At 41.1% G+C, this 27,963-nt stretch overlaps 2 protein-coding genes and 1 long non-coding RNA gene across 15 annotated transcripts; 1 reads left to right on the plus strand and 2 right to left on the minus strand.

Moving 5' to 3' along the window:
* Positions 1-906: 906 nt before the first annotated feature.
* On the minus strand, positions 907-6,867 carry LOC117607797 (uncharacterized). Its single transcript, XM_034331920.2, has 2 exons — positions 6,665-6,867; positions 907-6,562 (listed from the first exon to the last, which is right to left on the minus strand). The coding sequence occupies exons 1-2, from the start codon at positions 6,681-6,683 to the stop codon at positions 1,152-1,154; spliced, it is 5,430 nt and encodes a 1,809-aa protein (XP_034187811.2). The 5' UTR covers positions 6,684-6,867; the 3' UTR covers positions 907-1,151.
* Positions 6,868-9,287: 2,420 nt separating this feature from the next.
* LOC117607802 (phosphatidylcholine:ceramide cholinephosphotransferase 2) lies at positions 9,288-27,851 on the minus strand. Of its 13 annotated transcripts, none has more exons than XM_076688550.1 (7): positions 26,417-26,813; positions 20,367-20,628; positions 14,641-15,017; positions 12,468-12,678; positions 11,963-12,237; positions 11,675-11,850; positions 9,288-11,493 (listed from the first exon to the last, which is right to left on the minus strand). In XM_076688550.1, exons 2-7 carry the CDS (start codon positions 20,519-20,521, stop codon positions 11,338-11,340), a joined length of 1,350 nt encoding a protein of 449 aa, XP_076544665.1. In that variant the 5' UTR covers positions 20,522-20,628; positions 26,417-26,813; the 3' UTR covers positions 9,288-11,337. The 13 variants fall into 13 exon arrangements, with proteins under 13 accessions (XP_076544665.1, XP_076544664.1, XP_076544666.1 ...); XM_076688549.1 differs by having other exon boundaries at positions 26,147-26,813; XM_076688551.1 differs by lacking the exon at positions 26,417-26,813 and adding an exon at positions 24,019-24,448.
* On the plus strand, positions 15,445-20,372 carry LOC117607809 (uncharacterized). The gene is made up of 3 exons (XR_004582243.2): positions 15,445-19,180; positions 19,311-19,392; positions 19,566-20,372. It is a non-coding gene; the product is annotated as an uncharacterized LOC117607809 (long non-coding RNA).
* Positions 27,852-27,963: the final 112 nt, after the last annotated feature.

The raw sequence follows: 27,963 nt of genomic DNA on the forward strand, positions 1-27,963 counted from the left end.
GCAAGGGTATGAAAGAAAGAGAAAAAGGAAAGAAGGATTACAGATCATACTGACAGACGTTAGCCACAAAGAAAAGACTCGTAAAGCCGTGCGATGTATTATTCCGAGTGTGTCGCGTATGTGTCTGCGTGTGTGTAATTGCGTATGTTGCGTGTTCGTGAGACGATGACTGTTGTACGAGCCGGGTTGCGGGGGCAGAGATCGCAGGGGATGATGCTCGGAACACAAGAAGCATTTATGTATATGAACGCGTTTCCTCGAAGGATTAATCGAGCTGACAGAAAATATCTTCGACCAGGCTGAAATTCTTCCAGCGATGTTCAACGAGACTCTACCGCGAATACGATTCAGTCAAAGATCAATCGTATTCGCGGTAGAGATGATTTCTTGGGAGGGGATTAATTATTTAGGAAATTGTACCGAGAGTTATCCTAAGGTGTTGAACTCTGCTCATGGAACTTGGCGTGTTAGTTCACTTTTCAAGGAACGAGACGACGTCGGGAGGGTCCGTCCGTGGAGGACCCACCAGTGGTCAGGGGACTAGGAAGCTGTTCTCACGTTGCATTTTTTTAGGGGGAAAAAAAAAGGATTCGCGACGAAAGGAAGTTGAACGTGATGGAACAGCTTCCGGAACCCGCTTAACACGGCCTAGCAGACCGCGTGTGACGTCGCGAATATCGGTCGGGAACGACTGTTGGCTGATTATACGATAACGATTTCACGAGATAACGAAGTTGGCTCCGTCGCGGTTGGGCTCGTCTCGCTTCAAGGAGTGCTTGTAACATATTGTAAAGTATCACCGACAGTTCTCAGCTGCGTTGTACAGTGTTTTCTAAGTATCTAGTTTATATAGCGTGTAATTGAGGACACACATTGTATTTACACTAAATAAGTGATCTGTATCAAATTCATTCTCGTATAGCCTGTACTCCTACTCATGTAGATGCTAAAAGTGATTTGTGTCATAAAGAAACCTATAAATAAAATTAGCAATTTGAGAATGTTGTCGACCGCGTCGATTCATTTCGTTGTACGCCGATTCACCTCTATGATTTTTCAACAAACGTAACAGGTACTTTATTACAAATCACCACGACGAAATTTCAATTTTCAAAATGAACACGATAACAAATAGATCACAATTTCACTAATCATTGCTCGCATTTAGGTGGACAGCCGCTCTTGGCGTCCGAGAAGAAGTACAGATTCAACACGTTCACCGCGTTCAGAGTGTACACGTTCGGTGTCTTCAGGTTGCAATTGCTTACGAACATGGAGGCCATTTTCATGATACTCTCGCACTTCATCACGCAAGCAGTGCCATCGAAACTCGGTCTCCCTTGATTATTCCTCGCGCAAGGATCAAACAGATAGAATTTCCCGTAATGTTGCATTACCGCCACGGCCATGTTGGTTGTATGAAGAATCCCGGCGCAATTCGAGCGGAAGAACATAGTTAAAGACTCGGAAAGATCGAACGTATGAAGAATACCGGCAGTGGTATGATTGTGGACGTGTATTGTGGCTCTGAAGTCACCGACGATGAAGACGGTTAACAGTTCGCTAGGTGACAGATTCCTGTAGCCAGGACGAGCAGCGCGTACACTGTCCGAGTGCAGAAGGTCGCCGTATCTCAGGATCGCGTCGATTAATTCAGGTGTCCAGGTGGAGGGAACGTGAAGAAGTCCCACTACGATGGCCACAGCAGCTATCGCTGTACTTTGGAAGCCACGACTGATGGGACTCCATGTACGATGGTGCATGTGCAGTCTTCCTCGAAGAATGCTTAGCTCTTCGTCTACCATGTTGTAGTCGGTGACGGTCTCCACGTCCAAGGTGGTGTTTCTCTTCATAGGAGTCATCGGAATCGGCGAAGTCGTGCAATCGAAGTACGGTCTGAATCCAGCTGGACAAGGTAGAGGTTCTATCATAGCGGTCTTGATGATGACCCTGCAGATCTCATAGCGACCGTACTTCTCTTGATCGTCGATATTGGCGAAGAGTACCTCGTAGAGAGGCTCGATGCACGCGAACCACATGACGCAAGAAGTGCCATAGAAATCGGGCAAACCTTGATCGCTACGGGCTCTGGGATCGTACATGAAATAAACTCCCAAGTCCTTCCAGATGGTCACCATTCCTCGATCGGTCACCAGAATTCCAGCCCGATTCTTCTCGAAGAACTTTCGAACGCCATCTTCCAAAAGAATCGGAGGTGGAGGAGGTGCGCGTATTCTCTGAGGCCTTCTACTCTTCTTCCCTCGACCACCTCTCGCCCTCCTCGGACCTCCGCGCCTTTTCTTCTTCTTCTTGTCTTCCGGGGCCGGAGGTGGAATCGCCACCAAACCGGACACCGTACCGGTTTCTATGTCCGCTGTCAGGATGTTCACCCCCACGTGGAACACTCTGATTATGTCTTTGGGCTTGATGCGAGTTATGGTCGGCTTGGCCTTCTGCGTTTGCCGGTGAACGTTGATACCGATCACCAGGATCTCGTCCATCGTCTTCTTCGTCCAGGTGATCGGGTTCTTCACCACGGACATTCCAAGGGCCACGACGCAATTCGCAGCTGTCTGCTTGTTCCGCAGCGTTTCCGGGAAGATCTCGTCACCCTGGTGATAGGTACCCCGAAGAATCGCTCGAGCTTCGCCTTGGACTCTTCTGTAAGCGTTCAAGGGAGGTAGGTTCGAAGGGCGAACTGCGGAACTGGGGTCGAATTTCCATGGAGGAAACTTGTTCCAATTAACTACATCTATCGCGATCAGTTCGTAATCTCCTTCGGTTCCCAAGTAGTTCTGAAGATGCTCCATAAGAATGTCGATGTTGGCAAAACGCAGCAACTTGGGTGAACCCGCGATTTCTTCCTGCACGTTGACACCATAGTCAGGAATCAAGGCATAGTATTCATTGTCGAACTTCCAGATGGCTATGTTCTTAACCCCGCTAACGGTCAACGCTCCTGAAGTGTACCGTGCAAAGAACTTGTTAATTCCTGCGTTCAAATCTTGGACCTTGGGAGGTTTAGCGGTCAGACTGCCAGCCTCCACGCAATCTTTGATCGTCAGATTGATACGGCGAGAGGAGAGAAAAAATTCCGTCATTATTTCATTGATCCTCGGCGCGGAATCTACTCCGAGTCTCTCCACGCACTTGGAGTGCAATTTATCACCAGTTACGATGACCTCGTCCAACACAGCCTGCGTCAAATACCGTGGCTCGTAGACCTTTGAGAAAACGATAGCCATCACCGCAATGGCTGCTGTTTGGGTGTTGCGATTAGCTTCTTCGAACCTAGGATCGTCCATCTTGACGGTACCGTTGATGCTCCATACCCCTTCGGACATTTTAGGGAAATGGTACCATGGATTGTCCCCGGCAGCTGGTCTCGTTGGGCGTTCCTCTTCGGCTACACGCGTTTCGTACGCGTTATCCAGACTGACGACGTCGATGACGAAATCTTCACCTGTGGCAACCGGTTCGATCGCAGCGACCAATGATGGAATATCGGTGAACCACATTACCGCGGCCACGCCGTCCTTTTCTCGAGGTTCTCCTCTCGAATCCCTTCCTCTGGGATCTACTAGAAAGAATACATCGGCCTCTCTCCAAATAGGCATCATCACGTTGGCCTGCCTGAATACACCCATGGCATTCGATTCGAAGAAAGTTTCTAATTGGGAGGTCAATTCGTTCATCTTGCCTGATGCACCCTCCTCTTCCAAGGCTACGTATATCCGATTCACTCCTACTGCGAAATCCTCACTGATCTCGCTGGGGAGGAGATAGTTCCTTGGTTCCTCTCCCTCCATACCTTCTTCCGCAAGGTTCTCCATGTTATCCTGGGCGATCTTGTCACCCAGCTTCAGAATATCATCGACCACCTCTCTGTACCAGAGATGAGGATTATACAGCTTCGTCATCGCCATAGCTGCCAGAGCAGTTGCCGCCTGTTGCTTGTCCCTGGTTTGACGTTTGAACATCACTTCGTTGCCCTGGTTGAAACTACCCAACAAGACGGCTCCGGTATCGCCTATGCTGTGGTAGTTGCGCAGATCAGGTTTCACTGGGATCTGCTTGTCCTCTTCGATCTCTTCATCGGTCATCTCAGCACCGATCGAGATATTCTTCATGTCGTGAATGGAGAACTCGTTGCCGTGCTCCTGATCCTGGCCCGCGTTCGTTTCAATTATTTTCGCTAATACCGAATGGTCCAAGGTTCGAATCACGCAGGCTACGTTCTCCTCTACTTCTTCTTCCGACCAGAAACCTCGACTGTTTCTGGGATTCGAATCGAAACAGTAGTAGACGTTCTGTTTCACTATTTCGTCCTTCACTTTCACGTCTTCTTCGACCTTCCACGCAGCTACGCTCATACTCTTCACGTCCACGATACCATATTGATGGTTCTCGAAGAACTGCTTCAGACCTTTTTCCAAATTCGGAATATCACTGTCGGCTGGTGCAGTTAAATCACCTACCACCGTTCCTTCCTCCACGTCTATCTTGACCTTTCGGTTCTTGAAGTACAAATTCTTCTTTAAGTTCGGCACAAAGAAGAAACGCTCGGTTTCAGCCTCTACTTCCGTGACGGGGTTGCACCAGTTATAGTAATCGTCCCCTTCTCGAACCGCGATGTCCACTGTCTCATTGGTCCATTTCGTAGGCGGTGTTTCTTTCGCGCTGACCAGACCTATCACCGACATAGCAAGTCCTTGAACGCCTCGACTCTCGTCTTCGAACTCTTCGTCTTCGTTAGAGATGGTACCTTGTAGGACCCAGGTCTCTCCTGCGGTACCAGGTTGGAAGTCGTGCCAAGGTCTTGTCCCAGGTATATCGTCCAAAATCGTGATGTGCCTGATGGTGAAGCGATCGTTCTTTTTAGCATGCTCCACGTTCTTCACGAACAGAGCAGCCAACGCATCGGTACTGGGAAATCTTATAACGCAACAGTTTCCTTTCTTTCTTTCTTCATCGTCCTGTTTACCCTTTCCACCTTTTTCATCGCGAATTCGAACGCCGATAGAGTCACACTGGCGAGGATCGAACATGTAGAACATGTCGTCTTGGCTCCAGATCGCCACGGACATGGCGGATGATTCGATCGCCCCTTCGCTGTTAACCAAGAAGAATTCCTCCAACGCTTGTTTCAAATTCAACACCTCTGGGATCTTAGAAGTGATCGTGCCTGTAACAGTGATCAAATCCACGTCTACCACTAATTTCCTGTCCTCCACTTCAATTTTGGCATCGTTCAAATCGGACGCAGTCATGGTCCTCATCATCGGTTTGGCAGACTTAATTTCAGCGAACACGGTGTCTCCCAATGCTAGGATCTCGTCGAGTTTTGGCCTCAGCCAAGTTTTCACAGGGTGAACCTTCTTCATGGCAATAGCCATCACACAGTTGGCCACGTTCTGTGCCCCCTTGCCCTTGTACATATCGCTGTGCTCGTGGGTCAGCCCATGGAGGATGGCCATGTTCCCAGCCATCTCCCTGAAAGTCGATGGCACGTTGAAGTGCATAGCCTCGTAGGTGTAACCGGTGTCAAAATTGTTCTGATCCACCAAGGGATCGGTAGCGAAACGTCTGTCGATGCTGTAGTTTGAGATGGTAATCGCTAATGGCTCCTTGTGGATCTTGGCGGTCAAGGTAGCCTTCACCTTCTCTCCTTTCGGCGCCGGTTTGGTGCAGTCCATCTTGTTGTCCTCGATGTCCATGGGGTTGATGGCACGGAGGACGCTTTTGTCGATCGCAAGACGACTGTTGCTTGGAAGACGATCGACGTATCCCCGACCTACCTCGCTCACTCGCAATACTGTCACCTTGTCGATGCAGTATCTAGAATCGTATCTTCTGTCCATGTTCTTGAGGAAGTGGTCCCGAAGGTCGCTCAAGCATTTGAATCTCATGACGCAGGCCACTCCTTCTGTGTGGTGAATACCATCTTCGTCGCAGGGAGCCGGGTCGAAGAAGAGGAATCCGATTTCAGGGTGTCGCCACATGGCTATCGATGTACCCTGGGCAGTGATCACCCCAGCATCGTTGCTTTCGAAGAATTTCGACAGACCATCGCTGAAATCTGGACAGCCAACGGTTTCGCTGAAGAGGTTGCCATAGATGCCCGTTTCCTCCACGCAAACTAAGACCTTGTAATTGGCGATATAGAATTCTGGAAACACCAGTTTCGCCGTCATGTATTCGTTCTCCTTCACCCGGTTCCTCATCACGCTTATACGAAACAGTTTGTCCCCGTTTTCTAACACTTGGTCTACATATTCTTTGACCCAGTCCCTTGGCTCGAATAGACGCCCGTAGACGATGGCAACTACCGATGAAGGGGCGGCTTGTCGACCCCGGCTTCTGTACTTGAAATGGGGATGGTTCATAGCGTAAGAACCACGGAGTAACGCTGAATTCGGTGTTAGAACGCGAAATTTGTGCCATCTTTTCCCGAAATCGAACCGCTGCGGCTTCTTTTGCTTAGGAACGTCACCCTCTCCGGATGTTCCTGGAGCTTCCGCTGGTGCCTTCTTTTCGGCAGTAGCCGTAGGTACGTTTTTAGCTAGATTTAAATATATAGAAAGCGTAGAATACTTCTTTTACAATTAACTTAACCAATTTCTAGTTAAACATTGACGTTTAATGACTATTCAGAGACACTTGCCTGGTTCTGATTTGCGCATTATGAATTTTAACAGGAATTTTGCATATCTTTTATTTTTCCTTAGTAAATCATACCGAGATTGAAGCTTTTTTTACTTGAAATTTTTCTTATTCATGTCTGGAATGTGTCATCGAAGTGAAATATCGATGAAACAACGTGAAATTGAATTTTGAATCAATATTTTTAATTTTTTACAAAACACGTGGCGCCATTTACTCGTTTAACAACTAATGAGTTTTTCTATTTTACCGATAAGGAGCGCAAAAATTGCGCTTGTAGTTCTTCCCGCCAACGCCAGGCGGCGCCACACGTTCCCCGCAAATGGGGACTGCGTCCCCCCACTCCTGTTCGGCGCCTGAGAGGGGAGCTTAGCTCCCGGCGCTCATCGCTCAGGCGCTCTGCTCAGTTCATCGCCGACTGCGTCCGCAGCATGTTGTGTAGTAAGAGCTTCGCCCGAACGACGCTAGGTAAAAACTTATTATGGTTCACACATCGTGCGGCTCTCAGCCGCAGTTTTTAGATATGTATGAAAATTTCAATGAATTCATTTCCAATTGAGCCGCTCGATCGAAAACACCCTGTAAAGAAATGGGAACAGGGCAACAAACAATAAACTTTGAACTTGTTCTCACGATATTTTTACTTAAGAGATCATGGAAATGGAGAGGCCGATAATTGTCCGTTTTCATACATAAATTTACAAGAGACGAAAGGCAAATGATGATCATTCATCACGTAGGTCAGAAAGATATACAGTAAAGCGAGTGTTGCAAAGTATATACCTAAACTTTATTACACCAACATATGAAAAAACGTAATAAATATTATAAATATAGAGTAGTATAAAGTAAAATCGAATACAACTTGCAGTTTGTCTTTATATTGTTGCACGTTGACGCAATTTAATATCGACGTTTAAAACCCTCGTTACTATCAATAAACAATCGTTGAAGACTTTTTAACAGAGTAACCATTTTTCTATGTACAAAATACGATGTACGGAAACCAAGTCACGCGCGTGCCAGCAGACAGTCGCTTTTTTTTTCTTTACAGAGAGAGAATAACAATTATTCGTAAGTTGTACAGGCACAGAGAAAGAAACACGATGCGAATCATTGAAAAAGCCTATATATATATATATATATATATATATATATATATATATATATATATATATAGTATATAACCATTGGAGTCGAATGTTTCATTGAAACGGTAACAAAATTTCGTTTACATTCATTCGTTTCCGACGAGAGAAACCCGGCGATTATAAGCAGCTTTCTCTTCAGCTATTATTGTATTTGTATTTACATAATATGGTAATATGTATATATATATACGCTTAACCTGATCTAATAGGATTATTGTAACAATTTACCAAAAAATATCTACACAGTAAAAATATATATATATTATGTATATACATATAAACACACATACACAGTATGTTGCTTGCGCGCGCACGTTCATCAGGGGCCGCGGCTTTTCAATTCATTTTTCTTTCTTTCCTCTTCTTTTTCCTCGATACAACGCAACAAACTTCTTCTACGTTATGTTTATCTCTTTGTATCTCATCTCTGAGTATATGTTTCTGTATAATATATAACGAGGCCCTTCCGGTCACAAAAGAAGCATACATCCTCCCAGTTTGCCGTGTGCGTGTAGAATATTGTTCATCCTGACGAGTATCCATATAAATGCATAGATCGATGTGCATAGCGCGTTAACGCGTTTTAGCACAAGGTTCCTCGATCATTTTTGGCTGCGTTTCATCGCGGTTATTAATATCTCGCTTTCAGTAGCGTGTCAGAAACTATCGCATGGCGCCCGTTCTTTAAGGTTTCGGTTCAGATAAAGAAACAACGTTAACGCCACATGTATATCCGCGAAGTATTTATAGACTCTTTCGTACGCTTTATCGCGGCTTCTGTCAACGACGATAATAATCACACGCGCTGCATGATTTTCTATAATACGGGTGTACAATATCTATTGCACACATTGAAAAATAATATCCGAACGATTCGTTTGAATAACACATCGAACGCTGAGGCGTTACTTAAGAGATATATCGCTACGAACCACATTTAATTCTTATTAAAATATATGTTGTATACATATCTATGTATATATATTCGATACACGCATCTATGAACATTTAACCCCCTACAGTCCAACAGGTGTGATCATGTACAATATCGTGTCGTTATTAACGACAAAGATACAATAAACTGTTTCTTAAAATTACTAATCTTAATGATCATTCGAAGAACCAACTATTTATAGTACCGTCGGGAGAAGAGAAAACAAGGTCGATTAACACAACATGGTCCATAGAGGGTTAAGAGGAAATATCGGTGGCCTCGATCGGCACAACATCAATTCGAATCGTTTAGCGGTCGCGTTTCAGTTTCGTATCACGAACGAAAACTAGCGCAACGACGACTCTTCGTTTCTTCGTTAATCATCACAGACGGAAAGAGACGTAATTACACGTAATAAGGGCCAACGGATTCAATTTCTTTATTCGCCTCGCTGCCGCGTTCATCTCCATACTGTTCATCATCCGGGTGTCGTGAAATGTCTCATTTTCTTCTCTCGTTGTTCGACCGTCAAATTCGTGAAAAAAAAAAGAAAAGCCAGAAACTGGACACCATCGTGACTGATTTCTTGATTTCCATTGATTTATTTCGCTAATTTACAAGTCGAGCCCACTCCAAAGAACGCACGTTTCCTCGAGCCAATTAGATCTCTGCACCCAGTTATCAACAATAAATCGTGCGTGCAGAAAAAGAAACCCAACAAATCGCTGTGGTTAACGTCGCTTAAACTATGCACATGATTTCACAAACATCATTCCACGGTTTCGAAAGATACATAAATCGCTCGCATTCTATTTGCATATCCTCCATCCTCCCATCTCTTCGAAAGAAATTGAGATTCATTGAAACGTTCTTCGCATGATCGATAAGCGAAGATTTCGAAAGCGTTTTGTGCTACTATAATTCGAATAGAAAATGAGGATGAAACTGAAACTCGCGACCAGGCAAGAATCAGAATGAATAATTATCGTTGCGAGTTTCATAGCAAGATGATAGAAGATCGGGGGAAGAAAAAAATCGTGCGAAGAATTTACTGCGAAGAGAATGCATTTACTTTTCTATTTCATTCTCTTTCTAATTTTCATTTCTAATGGTTTTTCTTCGCACGATTCGCGTCTCCGTCTTCGCTTATATGCGTGACAACATCTGGTGTGTGTATGTTCGTGAATGTAGAATGTAAAGACGACCTTATTCCGAGGAATTACACGAATTTCGAAATACGGGGCACCACGTTTAACCATATATAAAAAAAGTCTGTCGAAGAGAACACATTACGATGCGATACACATCAGTGTGTAACAGTCAGCCGTATTTTACAAAATAGAAGAACACCGGCATCTGATACTAATTCTTCGTGTTCGTATTAAGTATGCGCATTGTCTATTGTCGCTGCTAAGAAACAATCACACTCTCTCGCTACTCTATTCAATTATATTACATTTCCAATTGTTCTAGATTTGGTCCCACGAAATTGCACGATTAATTGTTTTATTTCTAACTATGGGCCAATTCACTTCGCTACGCGTTTCTCCTTAAAAAAAAAATTAAAAAAAGAAAAAATAAATATTTGTTTAAGACGGTATCAATTTCGAGGGAATGCTACGAGATAAAGCTAGAGAAACGATAATTGACCAATTGAAGCAATTAAAAAATTGCACATCATTCGATTGACTTTCATCGGAATAAGGCATGCCGCAGTGTAACAAATATCAGAGAACGACATCGTCTTGGTATTTTGGAAGTCGAAAGATTAGAAGACGCTCCAAAGATCGGTCAGAGGAAGGTCTCGCTGCAAACGAAATTTCGCTATTTGAAAAATAAACTTTGCAGCACGGTATCTTTTTTTTTTCTTTTTTCGGTAATTTTTTTCCAATCCGTGTCGTTGTTCAAACGAGAGAGTTATAAAAACAAATTTCTCTCTTCGTCGTTATACACTACATTTTCAACAAGACATCTGAGTGTTTCCACGCTCGTATGTAATACAGCGTAAATTTGTTTGTTGTACACCTAAGTATTTCACATTTCGGAGTATCTGAAAATAGAGATATCTAGCATTTATTTTATACACTACATTTGTTGGTAACTCTTGGATACCTCCCTCTAAGTGAATTTCATTCCATTCTGAGATTAAACTTTGATCTATCGTTATCTATCTTCTTACATCTTATGTATAAGTCGTATCAAAATCAAGAAGAAAATAGGTTTTGCGTATGGACGATAACGAACATGACGATACAAACATCTTTTCTTTCACTATCGTTCATGTTTTACACTTTTTTTTGTTTTGCTTTTTTTGCATTTTTTTTTCTCTTTTGTTTCGTTTTAAGGAAGTGAAGACCGCAAACTTTCGTCGAGCCTCGAGGCAAACGCTGACCAAAAGCTTGCACCACCCGCATCATCCTCATCTCGTACCACTTCTTTTTTTCTTTTCTAGTAAAGCTTTCTTATCTTCACATTGTAAGCCTAGATACGTATACATATATGTTTATATATATATATATATACATACAAAATTACAACAAAAGTAACTCCGTTGTTTGACAGCCTCTATCGCGAAACCAAAGACAGACATTAACTGTCTCGATTAGGGTGCTTGGCAAGGAATCGTCGAGGCCAGGGTAAAGGCCAGTCGTATTGTCGTGGCACCGTGCCGCCCACATTTTTCTCGAAATATTTAAAAATAGGAAACCACCAGAGCCGGGCCAGAAAGTTGTTTGGTTCGTATTGCTGTAAAAACATTTCAATATTTTCCTTTTGTTTCTTAATATATCAAAATTCTTCTTCATTTATCTTATCGTAGATAGAAATGAATTCCTTTCGTATCACCATAGATCCATATATAAAATGAATTCTATGGCAAATGTATATTATTAACGTATAGAATTATTGGCATGGAAGCACAACTTACCTTAAGATGCGAATTATTAGCTAACGTATGATAAATATACCATAAGCGTGTAGTTACATAGTAAGCTATAAGGACGTCCACGGTATAATGTCCGTGAGCCACCAAGACCATGATTATCCCAACAAGAACAAGAACGCCAGCCAGCCAATGTATTGGTTGACATCTTCTCGGAGAATCTGTATTTTTAATTATCCTTTTCATTCTTATAATACACTACTTTATAACGTTAATAGTATTATTCAAATGTAGAGCTACAATTGTATGGTGTAAAGGGATCTTTATACGTACATTCCTTGATAATCAGGTAACTAAGTACAAGCACAACCGTGTGACCGCTGTAAATATAATCTCCGCAATAAGTGTGCTTGCCGTTTATAGATAAGCCGAAGCCAGAAATCAGCTGCAGTACCCTCTTGGTAACGAGAAGCGGATTCGTGTTGTTAGCTTTAGGGCTGCAAAAGTACGTTTTGCTTGCCACCGGCAGTACCGTCACGTACATGGTGATGCTTCTCATCATGTACAGCAGCCCCATCAAGAGAAATATTCGCCTAACAACGATAAATCTGGAAGGATCAAAATATCATATAATATTAACTCAAATATCTATCCTAAAATATCTATCCTAATACTCCTAATGCCGACTGAAAATCTAGAAAGCCTCGAAGCCGAAGCTTGAAAATAATAATCAAGCAGAAACTTTGACTCGTTAATGTATACCTCTGTTCAAGTTGATCGTACTCGTCGAGGGTCCAATTTTATAAACGAAACTTTCTTGTTACTCCTGAATACGTACCTATGCTTATGAAAAATAATAAAAACCATCGCTGAGTTGGACAGTATCATAATCAAAACTTCCGATACGTTGAGAGCCCAATCCTGAGCGGCGATATTGTCCAACACCACATCCGGAAGCGGGCCGTACGTGTTCCGATCGGGGACCCGCTCGTGCACCATCGCGAGGGACGCAGTGGTCGATATGAAGTTCACGAACATAAATAAAAATGCTGCAACATAAAGTGAGATAACCATTAATGTATCTTCTATTATTTATATCTACCGATCATTTTCAACTTCTTAACAGAGAAAGGTCAGTGAGCTTGTCTCGATGATACTATAAATTCATATTGAATCTTTGGAGAACAATTTAACTAATTCCAGACAATTTAACCGATGATCTATGATCGATCATGATACAGAATAGGGTTCCAGGAAATCGCACGATAAAATGCATTTAATTTAAAACAATGCACAGATGTATACATCAATCGGATAGAAATAAACTGGTGACTCAAGGATGCGGGTCGCCGGATTTAGTCGAATATTGCGCGTGCACCAGAAAATATAGGTAACGATTGTCATGGTACATTTTATTCTCTCTGTCGTTGCGTACAAAAAGCTACAGCTATTCCACTTTACTCTGCTACGCTCCCTTTGTCCCACAAATTGCAAACGACCCGTTCCTCTGCCAAAAGAGTATTCTTTTCCACCTCTGTGGATCGTATCGTACACATGCATATTTTGGAAATAGAAAATATAAATCAACATCACAAATTTAATGTAAATGAAAGAAATATTTTTTTTATAGAAATACGTAATTCTTTATTAATTAAATTATTTTTCATTGATTTAGGAATCGTTTTCAAATGACGCACACGCTTTGAACGCGCTGCATATTAATCAAAAGCTGCAACTCGAAGTCTGGTACCAGGATAATACAGATCCGCAAGAAATGGCAGGCTGCCAGAATTTGGCTTGCACTTTGGCTTTCTACCAACGTGGAAAATGCTTTTCGAAATTCAACCACAAAATCGTGGTCGTCTACATCCGCAAAACGTACTATCGTTCTAATCGTCGATTAGAACAGCAAAAACAAAGAAACGTGTTCTCGTTCTCGTTCATTATCACGTTAGATAGCTCTTCAAAATCTGTTTAATTGAAATTATGGATATAAAACGTCATTGTTGGATCATTTAGATAGTAAGGTGAACGAATCATTTGATACCTTACAAGAAATGATATTCTTATAAATAAATCATGAACAAACGTAAAAATCAAAATTTCAAAACTCAGATGCTTAACTGATATCAAAGTTTTATCATTTCAATTATATGACGAAGAATAGACGTAAATCATAAGAAAAGATTATTCAATATAATAATCAATCATTCATATCTTGCAAATCATTTCTGTTGTCATTTTAATTAGTAATCAGTATCTTGCCCCTATCGATCAATGTTTATCTCTTGAATCTGTATCAAGATCGCAAGATTATCAATTATAGGTCTTATAAGGTGATGATTTTTCTTCAGAAATAAAAATCTCTCTCTCCCCTTGAACTCTGCTGGTTTTCACTTGCATCGTGAACTAGCAGAGACATTTGTATGTGAATCATGGCCAATGCCGAGAAATTTTGTCACGCAACGATCCAGTTCAGAAACAAGTAAGTAGCCTAACGGAACCGAGACACGAGCCGGTTCTAATAACTCGATCGTTTCAGATTCATCGTTCAAGAACTCATGATCGAGCCTGGCCGTGTTAGAGCAACCTCCGAGCAGATCTGCAGCGAAATACCAGGCCATCCGATGACCTCGATCTCGATGTACAACCCCCGTCGTGTGAACCGAGCGTACTCGAGAACCTGGCCCAGAAAGAGTAAGTACCTGCGCCAGTGCTGTCCAAGAGTTTGCCTATGTGGCAGTAGGCATGTTACCCTTTCTGTCAGTACCATTTTACCTAGATTTATATTTCATATAAAAAAATAAAAAAAAATAAAAAAAAGAAGCGGTCTATGATGGAGCAATTTTCCACAGTTAACATCAACTCCATAGAAGAACTGGAGACAGTATTCATCGTGAAGTCAGAGCATCAATTTACCATTATCTCCTTAGCAGGGTGTCCCATAACCAAGGAAAGACGCGCGTGCAAGTCGTCCAGAATAAAAAGGAAGTGTCCTTCGTGATCCTTACCAAGAAACGTTTTCCACTTCTCTTTAGGGAAACGAGGCTCCTCCCGATGCGGAGCCGGTATGTCGAGCTTAACAACGCCATTCCCAGAGCCGTTCGGTATGCCGGGATGCCGTCCAAGACTGTCGATCTTCTCGTCCTCGTCGTCCACGTAATAATCGGAGCCGGATGCAACGCCGGCCCACTTATCCTTCCCTTTGGTAGGTGCACCAGGTAATAACGGCTGCCGTTGGTAAACGTCGCTCGACTGTGCCATCCCGTTGCTGCTTCCATCAACCGCCGCCTCGACGTCCCTCTCGTGGCCCTCACCGGCGCCCAATGGTCGATCGAAGCTTCCGTAATCACTATGCAGACTCGTGACCTTGGGGTCCAATACCATCCTGCGAACAGAAGACGACGGAGCTATCATTCGCAATTGCTTCGCCGTTCCACGTGCCGGATCCCATACCCATCCTCCACCGAGGAGGCGATCAATTTTCTAACCCTTTCGCTCCGACGCGTTTCTCGCTAAATCTCTGTTCGTTTGCCCGGATTATAACTTAGCGAAATCGTTACCTTTCGGATCCCCGATAATTACGCAAACCTTGCACCCAACCGACATATCGAAAAGCTCCCCTTTTGTTAGAAAAGCATACGTATAAGCTCTTCGGTGCGAAAGGGTTAGTTTCAACGTAATTCCTTTATTACAATTATTTTTGTTTTAGAAAAACAGCGGCGGACCTTGGCATGAAAAGCGGTCAGCAGGTATATGATGGAGTTTTTCAGATGCAAGGTAACGTTACGAACAAATATGGTATGGAATTTTTTAATCGATGCGACTGGATTGCGTAAAATATGCAAGATGGATAATGATGTTTGTTTTATTAGATAGGTATTAGAGTGGTACAAAAGGGAAACGTTTGGCGCCATCGATTCGCTATTTGCAGTCCTTTCTACTTTAAGCACTTTATTTATAGTTGTTTCTTTTTTAACAAGGCGGTGTCAATTATGGCAAGTGCTTTATGAAGATTGATTCTATTTTCCGCGTAAAATCCCACGGGTTTAAATTATCCTTGTAAGTTCTCAAGCGCAATCTTCGAATCGGTTTAAGCATAATTAACACTTTGCATACCGAGCCAACTTTACGTAACTTGTCCACGATGTAGCGCCCGAATGAAATGTTTATCATCCGAAGCACATCCTGACGTTACATAAAACTATGAGAGGATACTTTGCATCTAACTTACTAAGGATATAAACAAATGACAAAGCATCTCTAAATCGTTTATTTTCAGAATCAAATTTTAACAATCGAGAAGAAATAATTACTTTCAAAACTTTCCAATCGACCTGGCGTCGCAAAGAACAGTAAACGACACCACGCATCGTAAGAGTATTAATTTAAATGCAGATCAAGCATGATTATTTATAGACGGGATACGGTTCGTTCGATGAATTTCAAGCCACGACAATACCTTGCTTTCTTGTCGATCGATAGAACGCGATTCTAACCGGAAATCTTTCTGATCGAAAGGAAATCTCCTTTTTTTTTTTTCTTTTTCCCATCTGGTCTCGAAGCAAAAATCAGGCCAGGCGAATTTATTGTTCACGTCGCGTCGGTCGTTCGATAAAACGTTCGAGCAGTCCACGTTTAACCGGATCGTTGACGCTCAACGATGCAGCCAACATAACACGTTCTACTTTTAGTTATCATCGGCCGTCGAGCAAAAGGTTATCGTGTTAAGGGTACTCGACGGGGCGCGTTTTAAAGGCAGCACCAGGCTTCGCTGAAATCCTGGATGGGCGAGGCACACCAGATATACAATATCCGCAGGAAGTTTCCGGAAAGTGCAGAGACATTCACCGGTGATAATACCCAGGGATGACGAGTAGAAACGCCGCCAGCTATTAAACTTCAACGGATATAAAAGAACGCGTTATAACGACCAGGGGGTAGAAAAGATATTTTTCACGACCTAAATCACTTCTGCATAAAAAGGATTTTATTCAATATTTCTCGAACTTATAAAATAACAGGTACAAAATGTAATTTCTTCGAGCGATCGTCTCGGCTTTAATCATACGACTCTCGTTAAATGCAACCGGAAATCGTTGAAAGACCCCACCGCGTTATCCGACTACGGTTCAAGTTTAATTAACTTCCAGGCAGGATCTCGTTCGTAACAATTAACGCGGCCCGTGCTTAAAATGCTGATTTATCTTAACACGCGAGTAAAACTCGTGCCTCCTCGCGTCAAAAGAATCTCCTCTTCGTTCATCGCGAAACGTGAAATGTGCAACAAGAAATGCAACGCGTGGGTGGTACGGAGATAAGAGGCTCCTTGTAGGCGGATCTCGCGTTCTGCGTCGAATAGAACGATAAATCCCGCGTAGATAATTCTACGTCCGTGTTGGAGACGAAGCTAGAACAGCATTGGGCGTTAGTCGAGTAACAAAGAACAAATAGAACTCGATTCGTTCGGTCGTTTCAATTTCTTCAAGTGCATCTAATAAGTGAACATTATGCTGACTGAAAATTAAGTCTTACGTAATCTTTTGCAAATGTTTGTGCGTATTGCTGATATTTTAGGATCATATTTAAAATTTCCCATTAAGGAAGTAAATATAGTTATTTAGCCTCTTGGGGGACGTTATCTGTACATTTATTTTCAATGTCACTTGTAGAAGGTAAACAGATATCTTACAAGTATTGTGTCCTATATTCATAGAGATTATTCAACGACAGCGTTCTGTCCTAGAATTTAAATATAATAGTCAAAAGAATGCTACTTAAGTTGCACACAAATAACTTCGAATTTTATATTCCTACTAAAATTCCATTTTGGACCCCATAAAACTAACGGTAATATCCTTTTACAAACACGAAAAGGAAATTTAAAGAACAATGTCCGGGTCCTCTTTTATGGGGTCGTTTCACGAAAAACTCGGAACCTGACTCGGTAAGCAGCCGAACGAACCTTTACAACCTTGGTGTCGCCGCGTTCCAGACCGACGACCCTTTTGACCCAGCTGAATAATCATTCCATGGGCGAGTCCCCGTACCGCGTGACGGAACCTCCCATAAGACCCGGCACAATTACCTTCTAACTCTTTACAATAGCCTTCACGGGTCCGTTTTTATTCTTTCTGTAATTTCGCCCAGTAAATCGAGGTATTTATCCTAGCAGATAACAGATACCAAATTACAGACGAGTACATTTAAATCCCGCCTGGCTATAAATCAGCAAGAAATTAATTTCAACATCTACAATCTCTTTCGTAGCTCCGTTTTCTCGAAGGCCGATCGCAAACGGTCGGTTGCTAAGCGAGGAAATATTTGCCTCCCTTTCAAGCGTTTCCTGAAAAATCATGCGTCAATTGCATTTCCATTTCCCGACCGTGGGTGTTCGATTCACTTCGCGTCGAATTACTTCCAACAATGAAGAATAAAATAGTGACTCAAGTTCGAGGATGTTCCTGAAATAGAATCTCCTTGATTCCTTTCAACTCGAACGCTTCTATCTAGTCTGGAAATTGGGTCATTTTTTACCTACTTCGTCGACTGCTCGCTTAAATCGCAATTCCATATTACGAAATGATTGCTCCGCGAGCGTGCTGAACGATGTACACATCGCTTCCTGTTTTCACAAAAGAAGAAATCAACGTTAAAGTACGTACACGTAAATTGTCAGTAATGTAAGTATTAAGGTACACTTCTAAAATATTGATGATCGTGTGAATTCATTCGTACGCTTAGAATGTTGCATTTGGTAGATTGAATAATATGCAGATTATAAATGACCCAGTTTCCACGTTGTGGCTGATATTTTCCAATGCCTTCGTCCTTCGGAAGTTAATTCATTTCCGGTACGATAAACAGAATCCGCGGGAAATAATTTTTCTAACTTTCGACAGGCAGGATGAAATATCTACAGTATAAATAGAAAACGAAGAAATAAATATTTTCAAACTCGTAACAAATTTCCAATGAAACAATGTACCGAAACTATTAATAATCCGGCCAGGTATTACGAAAATAAATAACACAGCGAATCAAATCTTCATTTACTTTCTTTTCCTACTTTACGAGTTTTCTTTACTCTTCGATGGAACGTGTTTAATTTCAGTTGGCAACAGTACTAAGGAAAACGTAATTTCTTATCGAGCCATAAAAACCCAAGAAATGTTAATCACGCTCGTCCAGCTTGGTATTTTATGTATCTCAACCGAGTTACTTCATTGGACACCGCAAAAGATAACGTAACGTATGATTAACGAGTCACGGTCATCCTTTTTTTTAAAAAACACATTGCGTAAAGTATAATTAATTAATACCCAAAATAATCTACGTATTATCTGCGACTTTGATACGATTTTCTTCGAAGAGAAAGGCAAACACATCAAATTAATCGGCTCGATGCAAAGGGCAATTCGAGGGAGGGATATGAACAGGAATAAACGCGATGACTCGAGGTTATAATTAACGACGAGCAGTAGTCAACAAAGAAATTATTGTCTATCGATGAGAGGCTTCCCGCCAGGGTCCCTGAACGATAGCCACGCGGTTCGTATTAGGGTTAAGCTCGAATTCATACCAATGCATTTAGTAAATTGCGAGAAAAAATGCAACGACATTCTGTCGATGCAGCAGTCGCGAAAAATGTGATTTTATTAATCCGTTTATGATTGTTCAGGCTGATCTAAGACACAGCGAAGGCGTTTCATCGAAGGTGGCTTAGAGGAAGACTTAGAACTGCAACAATATAAAAGCAACAGGTAAAATATGAAATATTAAAATTGCAAATATCAGATGTTTAATTTAAAAAAATGCAAAGCATTGTCATCTGACGATATCGTGCCTCTAGGGAATGGAAATGATTTCTATTATCAATTGCGTTTATTGCATACACGATGAGGTAGCATAATAATTCTTTTTTTTTTTTAACCAGTTATACGAACGAGTAAGAATATTAGAAAAACGAGTTGTAACCTTCTAACGCGACAAACGATACACATGCATTATAGCATGTTCGGTGCATCAATTGCAGCAGATAAGTCGCACGTGTATGATCGAACGAGCAATATTTCCAGGGGCAAGTTAACGTCTTAACGGAAAGGTCAACTAATTCTTCGTGGAAAAACCGAACAAAGCATCGCAGCCAATTGTTCCCAAGCTTGGCTCGGGATATCCTCTTTTCATCGGCATTGCTCGATGCGAACATTCTCGAAATTGAAACCGTACGTTTCGTTCGTAACTGCAGCTTGCTTTTACTGTAATCGGTCAGAGAAAACTGCATTCCTTAGAAATGAGTATCTTTATCGGACATCGAAGTCGAAACAACTGACGCACACGAGCGGGTCTTCGAAAATATTCATCGACGCTCGTTAAAAGAATATTAAATCGTTGTAAACTGATTGTTTATTATCGATTAGCTGTTACAGATACGTTAGGTGCGCTGGGTTATAAACGTATTAGACACTTTGGCAACAAGATAACAAAGCGTGGGATGATAGGATCGTGTGTACTTTGAAAGCGTGTAGGAGTCGGAATTTGTACACGTGCGTCACTTGAAAATGATTTTAAATTAATGATTGATCGATACAAGAATTGTGAGTTATCTAATAAATATGACTCGAAAAGGTGTTCGTAATGAATTACATAATTATGGATCAAATTCGAGACGACGATGAGATGATTTGAAATAAGCTCGTCTGTTTCTTTGAAAATCAACGTGTAACGCCTGAATTACCTTCGAGTGTCGAGTTCAGCGTTTAATGGAACGTCAATTACACTCCTCTCCGAACAGCTTCTCAATTGCAGCATCTCATTTTCATCGTTACGTGAACCACCGAACAACCGAGCCTCGCCTATTTTCGCATGCAACTTCTTTCGCACGGCCTCCATCGGTACAACACTCGAGCCCAATTTGTTTCATCTACGACACCCGTCACAAATCATCCTCCGAAACAATTTCAGCACGTGGACCAGTCTGATCGGTGATTCGATCGTGCCTAATCAAGGGAATCGGGAGAAAGGTATTTAACAGTTTGATGATCGTTGCCGCGTATTCGCGACTTTGATATGAAATGAATATTCTTTAGAATGGCACTAGGAGTCGATCAAAATGAAACTTGGTGGGCGTTAGAAGATCAGAGGGAAAATTTTTAATCTCAGCTTCGAAAATGTAAATAATCGTACAGTGAACAATCGAACGCTTGCACATATCAAATCGAAATTAAAAAAAAAGATAAAATTAGATAAATTAGTAAATCCTAAAGAATGTGCTAATTGCCGAAGCTGGGATTCACTCCAATTACTTTTCATACCTATCTGAACAATTTCACCAAGTTTCGAATGGCCAGTAGTCCCATTCGAAAGTACAATGAAAAAACTATGAAATCATTAGAAGCGTTGATCATTCAACCGTCAAAATGTTAACACAAGTTTTTCGCAAATACATATACTCTGGCAACAGAACATTAAAAGAACACTGCAGCTCGATAATGCGCGAACACGATACCAAATGCAACTGTATGTACACACGATTCTATTTACCGTGCAACGGAGTTATCAGCTCGAATAACAATCGTGTCGATGTTGCGAACAGTGACTTCAAATTTCCAGGAATTAGTATTATCAAACGGAACGCGTTTGAAACGCACACCTTGGACGTTTGCTAGCAAAAATTCGAGCTGTTGGAAAAGAGAAGAAAGGCAATTACCGCGAAACTATAGAGCGAGGGAAATAATTCTACGAGTAATCCGGCATCGAGAACGAAAACAATGCAAGACTATGAATATTTATCGCGACCCCACTCGTGAATAATCGCGGCGCTTTTCACAGCGATAAAATGAGCCATATATGAGGTGCAGGGTAGGCTAACTTTGTCCCGGTGCAATTAACTTTTATCGTTCCTCGATTTACGGGTTAAGGAGACGAAGTTTTTCTCTTTCTAAAACGATAGGAAAGATCCGTTTACCGTACTCGTATAAAATACTACAGCGAGGAAAAATGAAATAGCGGGATATGCAAATGAATTACATTCTTTAGTTATATTCTAGCCTGCATCTTTGAGACACCCTATGGAATGCGATTCCACAAAGAACGAATGACAAATGGGAAATGCATCCATTCTCGTGGAAGGAGAAAACGTCATCGTGATGACGACTGTTAGAATAGATGCATTTACGTCACGAATAAGCGGCTCAGACAACTCGTGACTCATTTCCTCTTTCCTCCTAACTGATTCACTTCACCTACGACGCGTTAGACGAATCTTCGACCATAGATTCAATTTGATTCGATGAATCGTCTCGCACTTGAACTCGTGCACGAGTCTTACACGTTTCAAACTTACAATCCTCTTATATCGACACGTAAGACTATACCTCCCGTAGTATCCGATTTTTATCTACAATATTTATAAATATCTTATAAATAATCTATACCGCGGAATAGTAGAGATTGCGTGCCATGGCTCGTGTTATCGATTCTGTTAACTCCGTGACCCACACTGTCCCTACAAAATTTGATAAAATCCTTATCACGTTACCATTAAATTTTGCTTCGCGATTAGGCAACGGTTCAATGATTTCTAAATCAGAGTACGATATAAATGGCTGGAAACTTGTGATAGAAAATTTTAAACGTCCATCGCTGTTCGCGAATGAAATAATCAAGGGTGTTACACGCGACCTAACTCACCCCTTATCATGCGCAATGAAACAAAACCCCTATATTACCTTTGTTTCTCTTGCATTAATGATAATTCTAACTTTTCCTCAATTTCCCGTACTTTGTAGAGAATATCGATTACCCCTGAGCCTTATAGACGTTGTTTAAAGCAAGCAGCATTGTCCGAGAAATTACTTTCCGACCAGTGGAAAAATCATCGAGGACACGGCCAATTGACCCGGACACATCTACAATCGATGCTAATAATTTCTATCGGGTATAGAAATGAACAATGTACGGGATGGTCGAGGAAACATGATCGATTACGTTTATCAACGTTTCAGACACGGGTTAAGAGATTAGAGGAAACGTAAGTCGTATGTAATCGTTCGTTTTGGACACGGATACGTATCTGACTTTGCGAAATTTCTGTTCAAGGAAAATCCTATTTGCGCGGAAAAGTTATGGCGTTTCGCGTCGGCGAAACGCGAGGAACGTTGGCGATAATTTTGTTCAAGTAGTTTGTTCGTTTTAAATTTATGTTCCGCGGCTAGATTTAACTAAAGTTCTCTCGACTGATCGATTCGAATTTGAATTTTCAAAAGCGGCTCGAACGTGAAAACTTATTCCAGAAATAATGAGAATGAAAAATAAGCAAGGAAATGTAAAGGACGTTATCTATTCGTATTTTTTTTTCACTGCTAACAAATGGCTTTATGAATTAACTCTTTACCTCTGCGAGTTGTTTACGTTCTTTCGAACACACCGCACCCGATAAACGCGTAACTAATTCCGACCGTAAACAGGTAATGATTATTCCTTTATGCGAACTACATATAACTGATCGTGAGTAATCGCGAAAACGTCTAGAAAACTGAAACGATTCATTCGTGCGAACAACGTTGATAAGTTCGTTCGTAGAAGGAAAAAGGGTTGATCAACATCGACATTCTTTAGATACGTGTATGTACATCGCAGAAAACGCAAGAAAATCTGTTCACCGTTACCGTCTACTTACACGTCCAGCAAAATAACAGTTTGCACCGGCTTCATGTTCGCGCGCAACGTAAATACTACAAGCCGCAAAGCTCGGTAAGTAGGCAAGAGAAAAGGAGAAAGAGACGGAAAGAGATACCGAAACAGGCGCAGAGTCTGCAAGAGAGGGAGCAAGAACAAGCTGCATTATGGTACGTAGGACTGGGAAAAATCAACGATGCAACAACGTTACTGAAAAGTAAAAACCTTGGAAATTATTGGGAACGATATTTCTGGAAATCTACATAACTGATCGAGTAAAAGTATGTATGAATAAAAATGTATCGATTTAAACGAATACTTTCACTAACAAAGGTGCATACTAATCGCATAACCTATAAATTTTATGCGGATAAGTTGAATAGTAAATACACATACAATTAAGACTTTTACCATGAGATAATGATTAAGTAATTTATTCGCGGTTTGAATGTCAAAACAGACGGATTAAATTGAAATATTTAATATAATCTTCCATTTTATAAATTGTGACAATAACAGCCCTAATGTACGACGCAGTTGAGATGTAAGGTTATTAGGCGAGAGATTCACAGGTAAACATTGAGGATGTGCCAGTAAGTTGGCGTTCGGTGATAGAACTATAAATCTCATTAAAGAAAACCATTCAAATCGTGTTATTGCAATAGAACTTTTTGATCTCATTTAAGAAAAATTTGATTCAAGATACATACTTGATATTTTGAAGAGGATATACCAACGAAGTGTCTTTATTGTTCACCGCGTTTTTTAATTCACTTCATGAATAACCACTAGCACTCATAGAAACAGATCAAACTTTGAACTGTCAGAATTTCAATAACGAATATCCAAACAGTATTTGAACGACGGATGAAATCCGAATCGACTGTACCAAGGTCTTGTGAAAGGTGCGACGCCAAAAACTCCGAATCAAGTAACGGCGCCTACCATTGCTCGGCCACGTTTAAAGATTTCTGCACAATTTACATTACCGACGGTATTTGGAAAAATGTATCGTCAAAGCCATAACGAAACTGCGTTATCCCATTAAATGTACCATGAACGATATATTTAGTGTCACTAACGCGATTACGAGTAGGCTCATCCTGTTAAATGATCGAGATACGATTGAGAACGACTTATCCTCACCGGACACTATTTTAATTTACACTGATCGAACTAGAGTCTGTATCTGACGTTTAAAGAATTGTAGAAGAGATGCTACGCCAAAAATACACTAGCAGAGCTGTAACATAGGTGAGTTGTCGAGTCGTCCAGCTCGTGCTGTTCTCTGGTCAAACCGCTAAGTGCACGTGTACCTAAAGAACTGCAAACACGCGCATGTGCAGTCGAAAACACACACAGGTGGTTCAGTGGGATCTCGCCTTTACCTTGTCGCCCTTCGACAGGCGACCGCGAACGACGATCAATCACTCGCCCCCAAAAGAACGCGCAACGCACAATACTTATAATTCAATGAAATTTTCTCTTACTATCTTGAAAATAATGTTTGCACATTTAATTGCATCCGGTATAAGGATCATTTTACAGTATGCACGAGAGGCACTCGTAATGTTGCCTCACTAACGAAACCCACGGAGAAACTACTCGAAAGGTTCGACGCATCGAAGGAAACGTGGAACACTGGACGGGTAGGAGTTGCATAGACACGGGCAGGGCCCTGCAGCTTGCATTAGGTTTTATGACTGCCAAGGTCAGCTGCTTTCCATAAGAATGGCGGCCTCTCAACGACTGCAGCTCAATTAGCAGAAAAGAACAAGCATTCGCTTGATGTGTCATGACAGTAATGAAATTATCGTCTCCTCGCGTGTGGGCTATTACCCCGTACTCTATAATTCGTTATCAACGTTGAAACCGTACTGGTATGTATGTATAAAGAACGAATTTTCTGATGATTCAACTCAATTACATTCTTACTTCGATCGTCACAACCTTGTATACCGATTGTACACAAACTTTTAGATAAAAATTTGAATCCGGTTGTTATCAAAAATAACAGATGCATCAGAGCAATCAGTTTTTATAAGCAGTCCGTCTGGATATGATAATCAAATCATTAGTTGTTTTCCTGTACATTGCTGTATGTAGTTATACTTGAATCCACGTCATTATTGATAATATTCTGTCATACAAAATACATACGCGTCTCAAACATTTATGTACAATGTTATAACGATAATTTTTTATCTTAATTAAATTGATAAAATGTTTGTTCAAAATCCATATTAAGCTGAAAATATTCTCGTTAATTTAACTTGGATCGCAATGTCAGGAGAATAGTCGGATTCTAATGCTGCAACTTACATAATTAATTTAATTTCATGAAATTTGGTACTATGATGTATTACAGGCAATGTAAGCAATGGTTTCATGCTTATTATTAACGTATATATAACTTCGAAAACATACACAATGCAGATCTGTAAATCTAATAGTAATGGGATATAACACTATATCGTTAGTGCGTCAAAATATTTAAACTAATATGTATAGTATCGATACTGTGTTTCAAAACGTTACATTCGAGATTGTTACAACGGTAGAATAGGAACACTCTAATTGTATTTGAAGCGTACAATTACTCTAACTATTTTAACAGCTTGTAGAAGTCGTAAATAGAATGCGCGTTCGATAGAAAATTGTGTCGCACAATTACAGCATTGACGAGAAATAATTTCGGTCTGTTTATCGCTACAACACCATTGTCTACGATAAAAAATTTAAAGATATATAGCTTAACAAGATACTAGTATACAGTCATTGCAATAGGAAAAATTGAGAAAAACAGTATCGATACCTGTAGATCAAGTATCACCATACCTTGTTAAAGCACTGGGCAAGTCAACCTTGACAGGCAATCTTAACTTGTGCATTTTATTTCTACGTACACGCACTACTGTATGTTTTCAGTTTTTATCACTAATCAAAACGTGCTAGGGAAGCGTGCGATTTACGACAGACGGTTGTAATGGTAAAACATAACCAACAAATGTAGTTAGGACTACTTTCTTCGCTTAGACAATACTTTTTCCATGGAAGGATGCAATGGAAAGGCAAAAACACATGTATCAAAACAACACGTAAACTAACCAACAATACTTCAAAGAGGAAGAATTCTACTGAATGACTTTTACATGGACACTTGGACGGCTAATGACTCCTTTCTGGCTTGCAATCTTTCAGGGATGCTCGAAGACTAGATCTACGACGCAAACTCATTTCGCGATCACTTTATCATTTCAATTTATACGGCTGCCCGTTCGTTGTTCGTTCACCACACGCACTGTCCACATTCATAACGTTTTTATGAGATCTACTGTATCGTACAGTTCCAGAAAATTGACACTTAAATAAAAAAAAAGAAATAAAATTGAAGATGGCGTCAGTTCAAGGACCGCGAACGTGAAGAACGAAAGGGACGAGTCGAGAAACTCAAATCGTTCTGAATCATTCTGAATCCTCGTCGTATTTTCTTCTCGTACAAGCCATCAGATTCTTTAAAGCGACACACACCAAACGGCGATCATTGTAGGTAATTGAAGTTTTCTACCGACAGCTGCTAACAGTTTGCTTTATCGACTTGCAAATTGGCGGCATATTTCAAAAGAATGATAAAAATAACACTTTATTACGATGATAACATTAAATATGATAAAGCTCTACGAAGATTATGAGAAACATGCTTAAAAAAAAGTATCTCAACTATTCTACTTTTATAGAAATGTATTGAAATACACAGCATAGAATTGAAATCTTCATACATACAGTAAAAAGTAAAAAAAAAATAAAGGATAAGATTTATAGCAAAAAGTTTAAGGACTTATACATTTGTTTCAATACATATTAAAGTTATTATATTTTCGTATAGGGATTGAATAATTGAAGGGTTTCGATATTTTGATTACAAAATGACATGTACTATGTTTAGAAGAAATGCCACTAAACCAGCTTAGCTTCACTGACAAGTGTTAAAAGCGTAAGTAGCTTGGTGAAAATCCTCAATCACTTGCTTACCTAAGCAACGCTTTCCTCCAGCAGTAATCCGTTTCGATTACAAGCAGCTGTAATTTCATCATATACGTCGACGTTGCTCAAGCATATAACAATCGTCGAATGTGTTAGCCGGTGACCCGTTCGTACACCAACTAACAATTTTCTTTTTCCACCCTCGCGATTTTTATACAGGTTTCCGCTATTTGGGGCGCGACTCGTGAACGACCTAATTCACGGTTATCGATCAATCGGAAATAAAATACTTGAACACGTAGAAATGACAACTGATGTTAGAGTAACTCGATGCAGATGTTTGAAAATCTTTTGTCTCAAAAACCGTTGTACGCTGTTCGGAGTTTCGATCACCATACCATCCACACCGCGCACCAGAACATATTGCGACGAACCGTTGTTCGTTTTTTTCGTCACGACTTCTCGTTAAATGTTCTTGCGATCTCGTAGCCGTTCAACTTTCCTGCAGAAGTGTTCCACGAGTGGATACCGCGATCGCATCTCGACTTGTCTCGGTGGAACTCGAATTATGACCAAAAGAACAACGGCAGAGCTTTCATCGAGTCTCCGCTGGTTAGCCTAAGAGCGCCGCACAGGTCATTTTGAAAGGCGCAAGCGCCCCTTCATAGATC

The sequence above is a fragment of the Osmia lignaria genome, chromosome 6 (assembly GCF_051020975.1).
Source record: "Osmia lignaria lignaria isolate PbOS001 chromosome 6, iyOsmLign1, whole genome shotgun sequence".
Lineage (NCBI taxonomy): Eukaryota > Metazoa > Arthropoda > Insecta > Hymenoptera > Megachilidae > Osmia > Osmia lignaria.

Coding starts and splice junctions, on each gene's coding strand:
- LOC117607802 (XM_034331931.2), bottom strand. CDS start 23,474: ATGCAGCTTGTTCTTGCTCCCTCTCTTGCAGACTCTGCGCCTGTTTCG. Junction 21,310..23,309: donor ACTGTTATTTTGCTGGACGT/GTAAGTAGACGG, acceptor CTTTTCCAACAG/CTCGAATTTTTGCTAGCAAA. Junction 11,494..11,674: donor CTAATAATTCGCATCTTAAG/GTAAGTTGTGCT, acceptor ATGTTTTTACAG/CAATACGAACCAAACAACTT.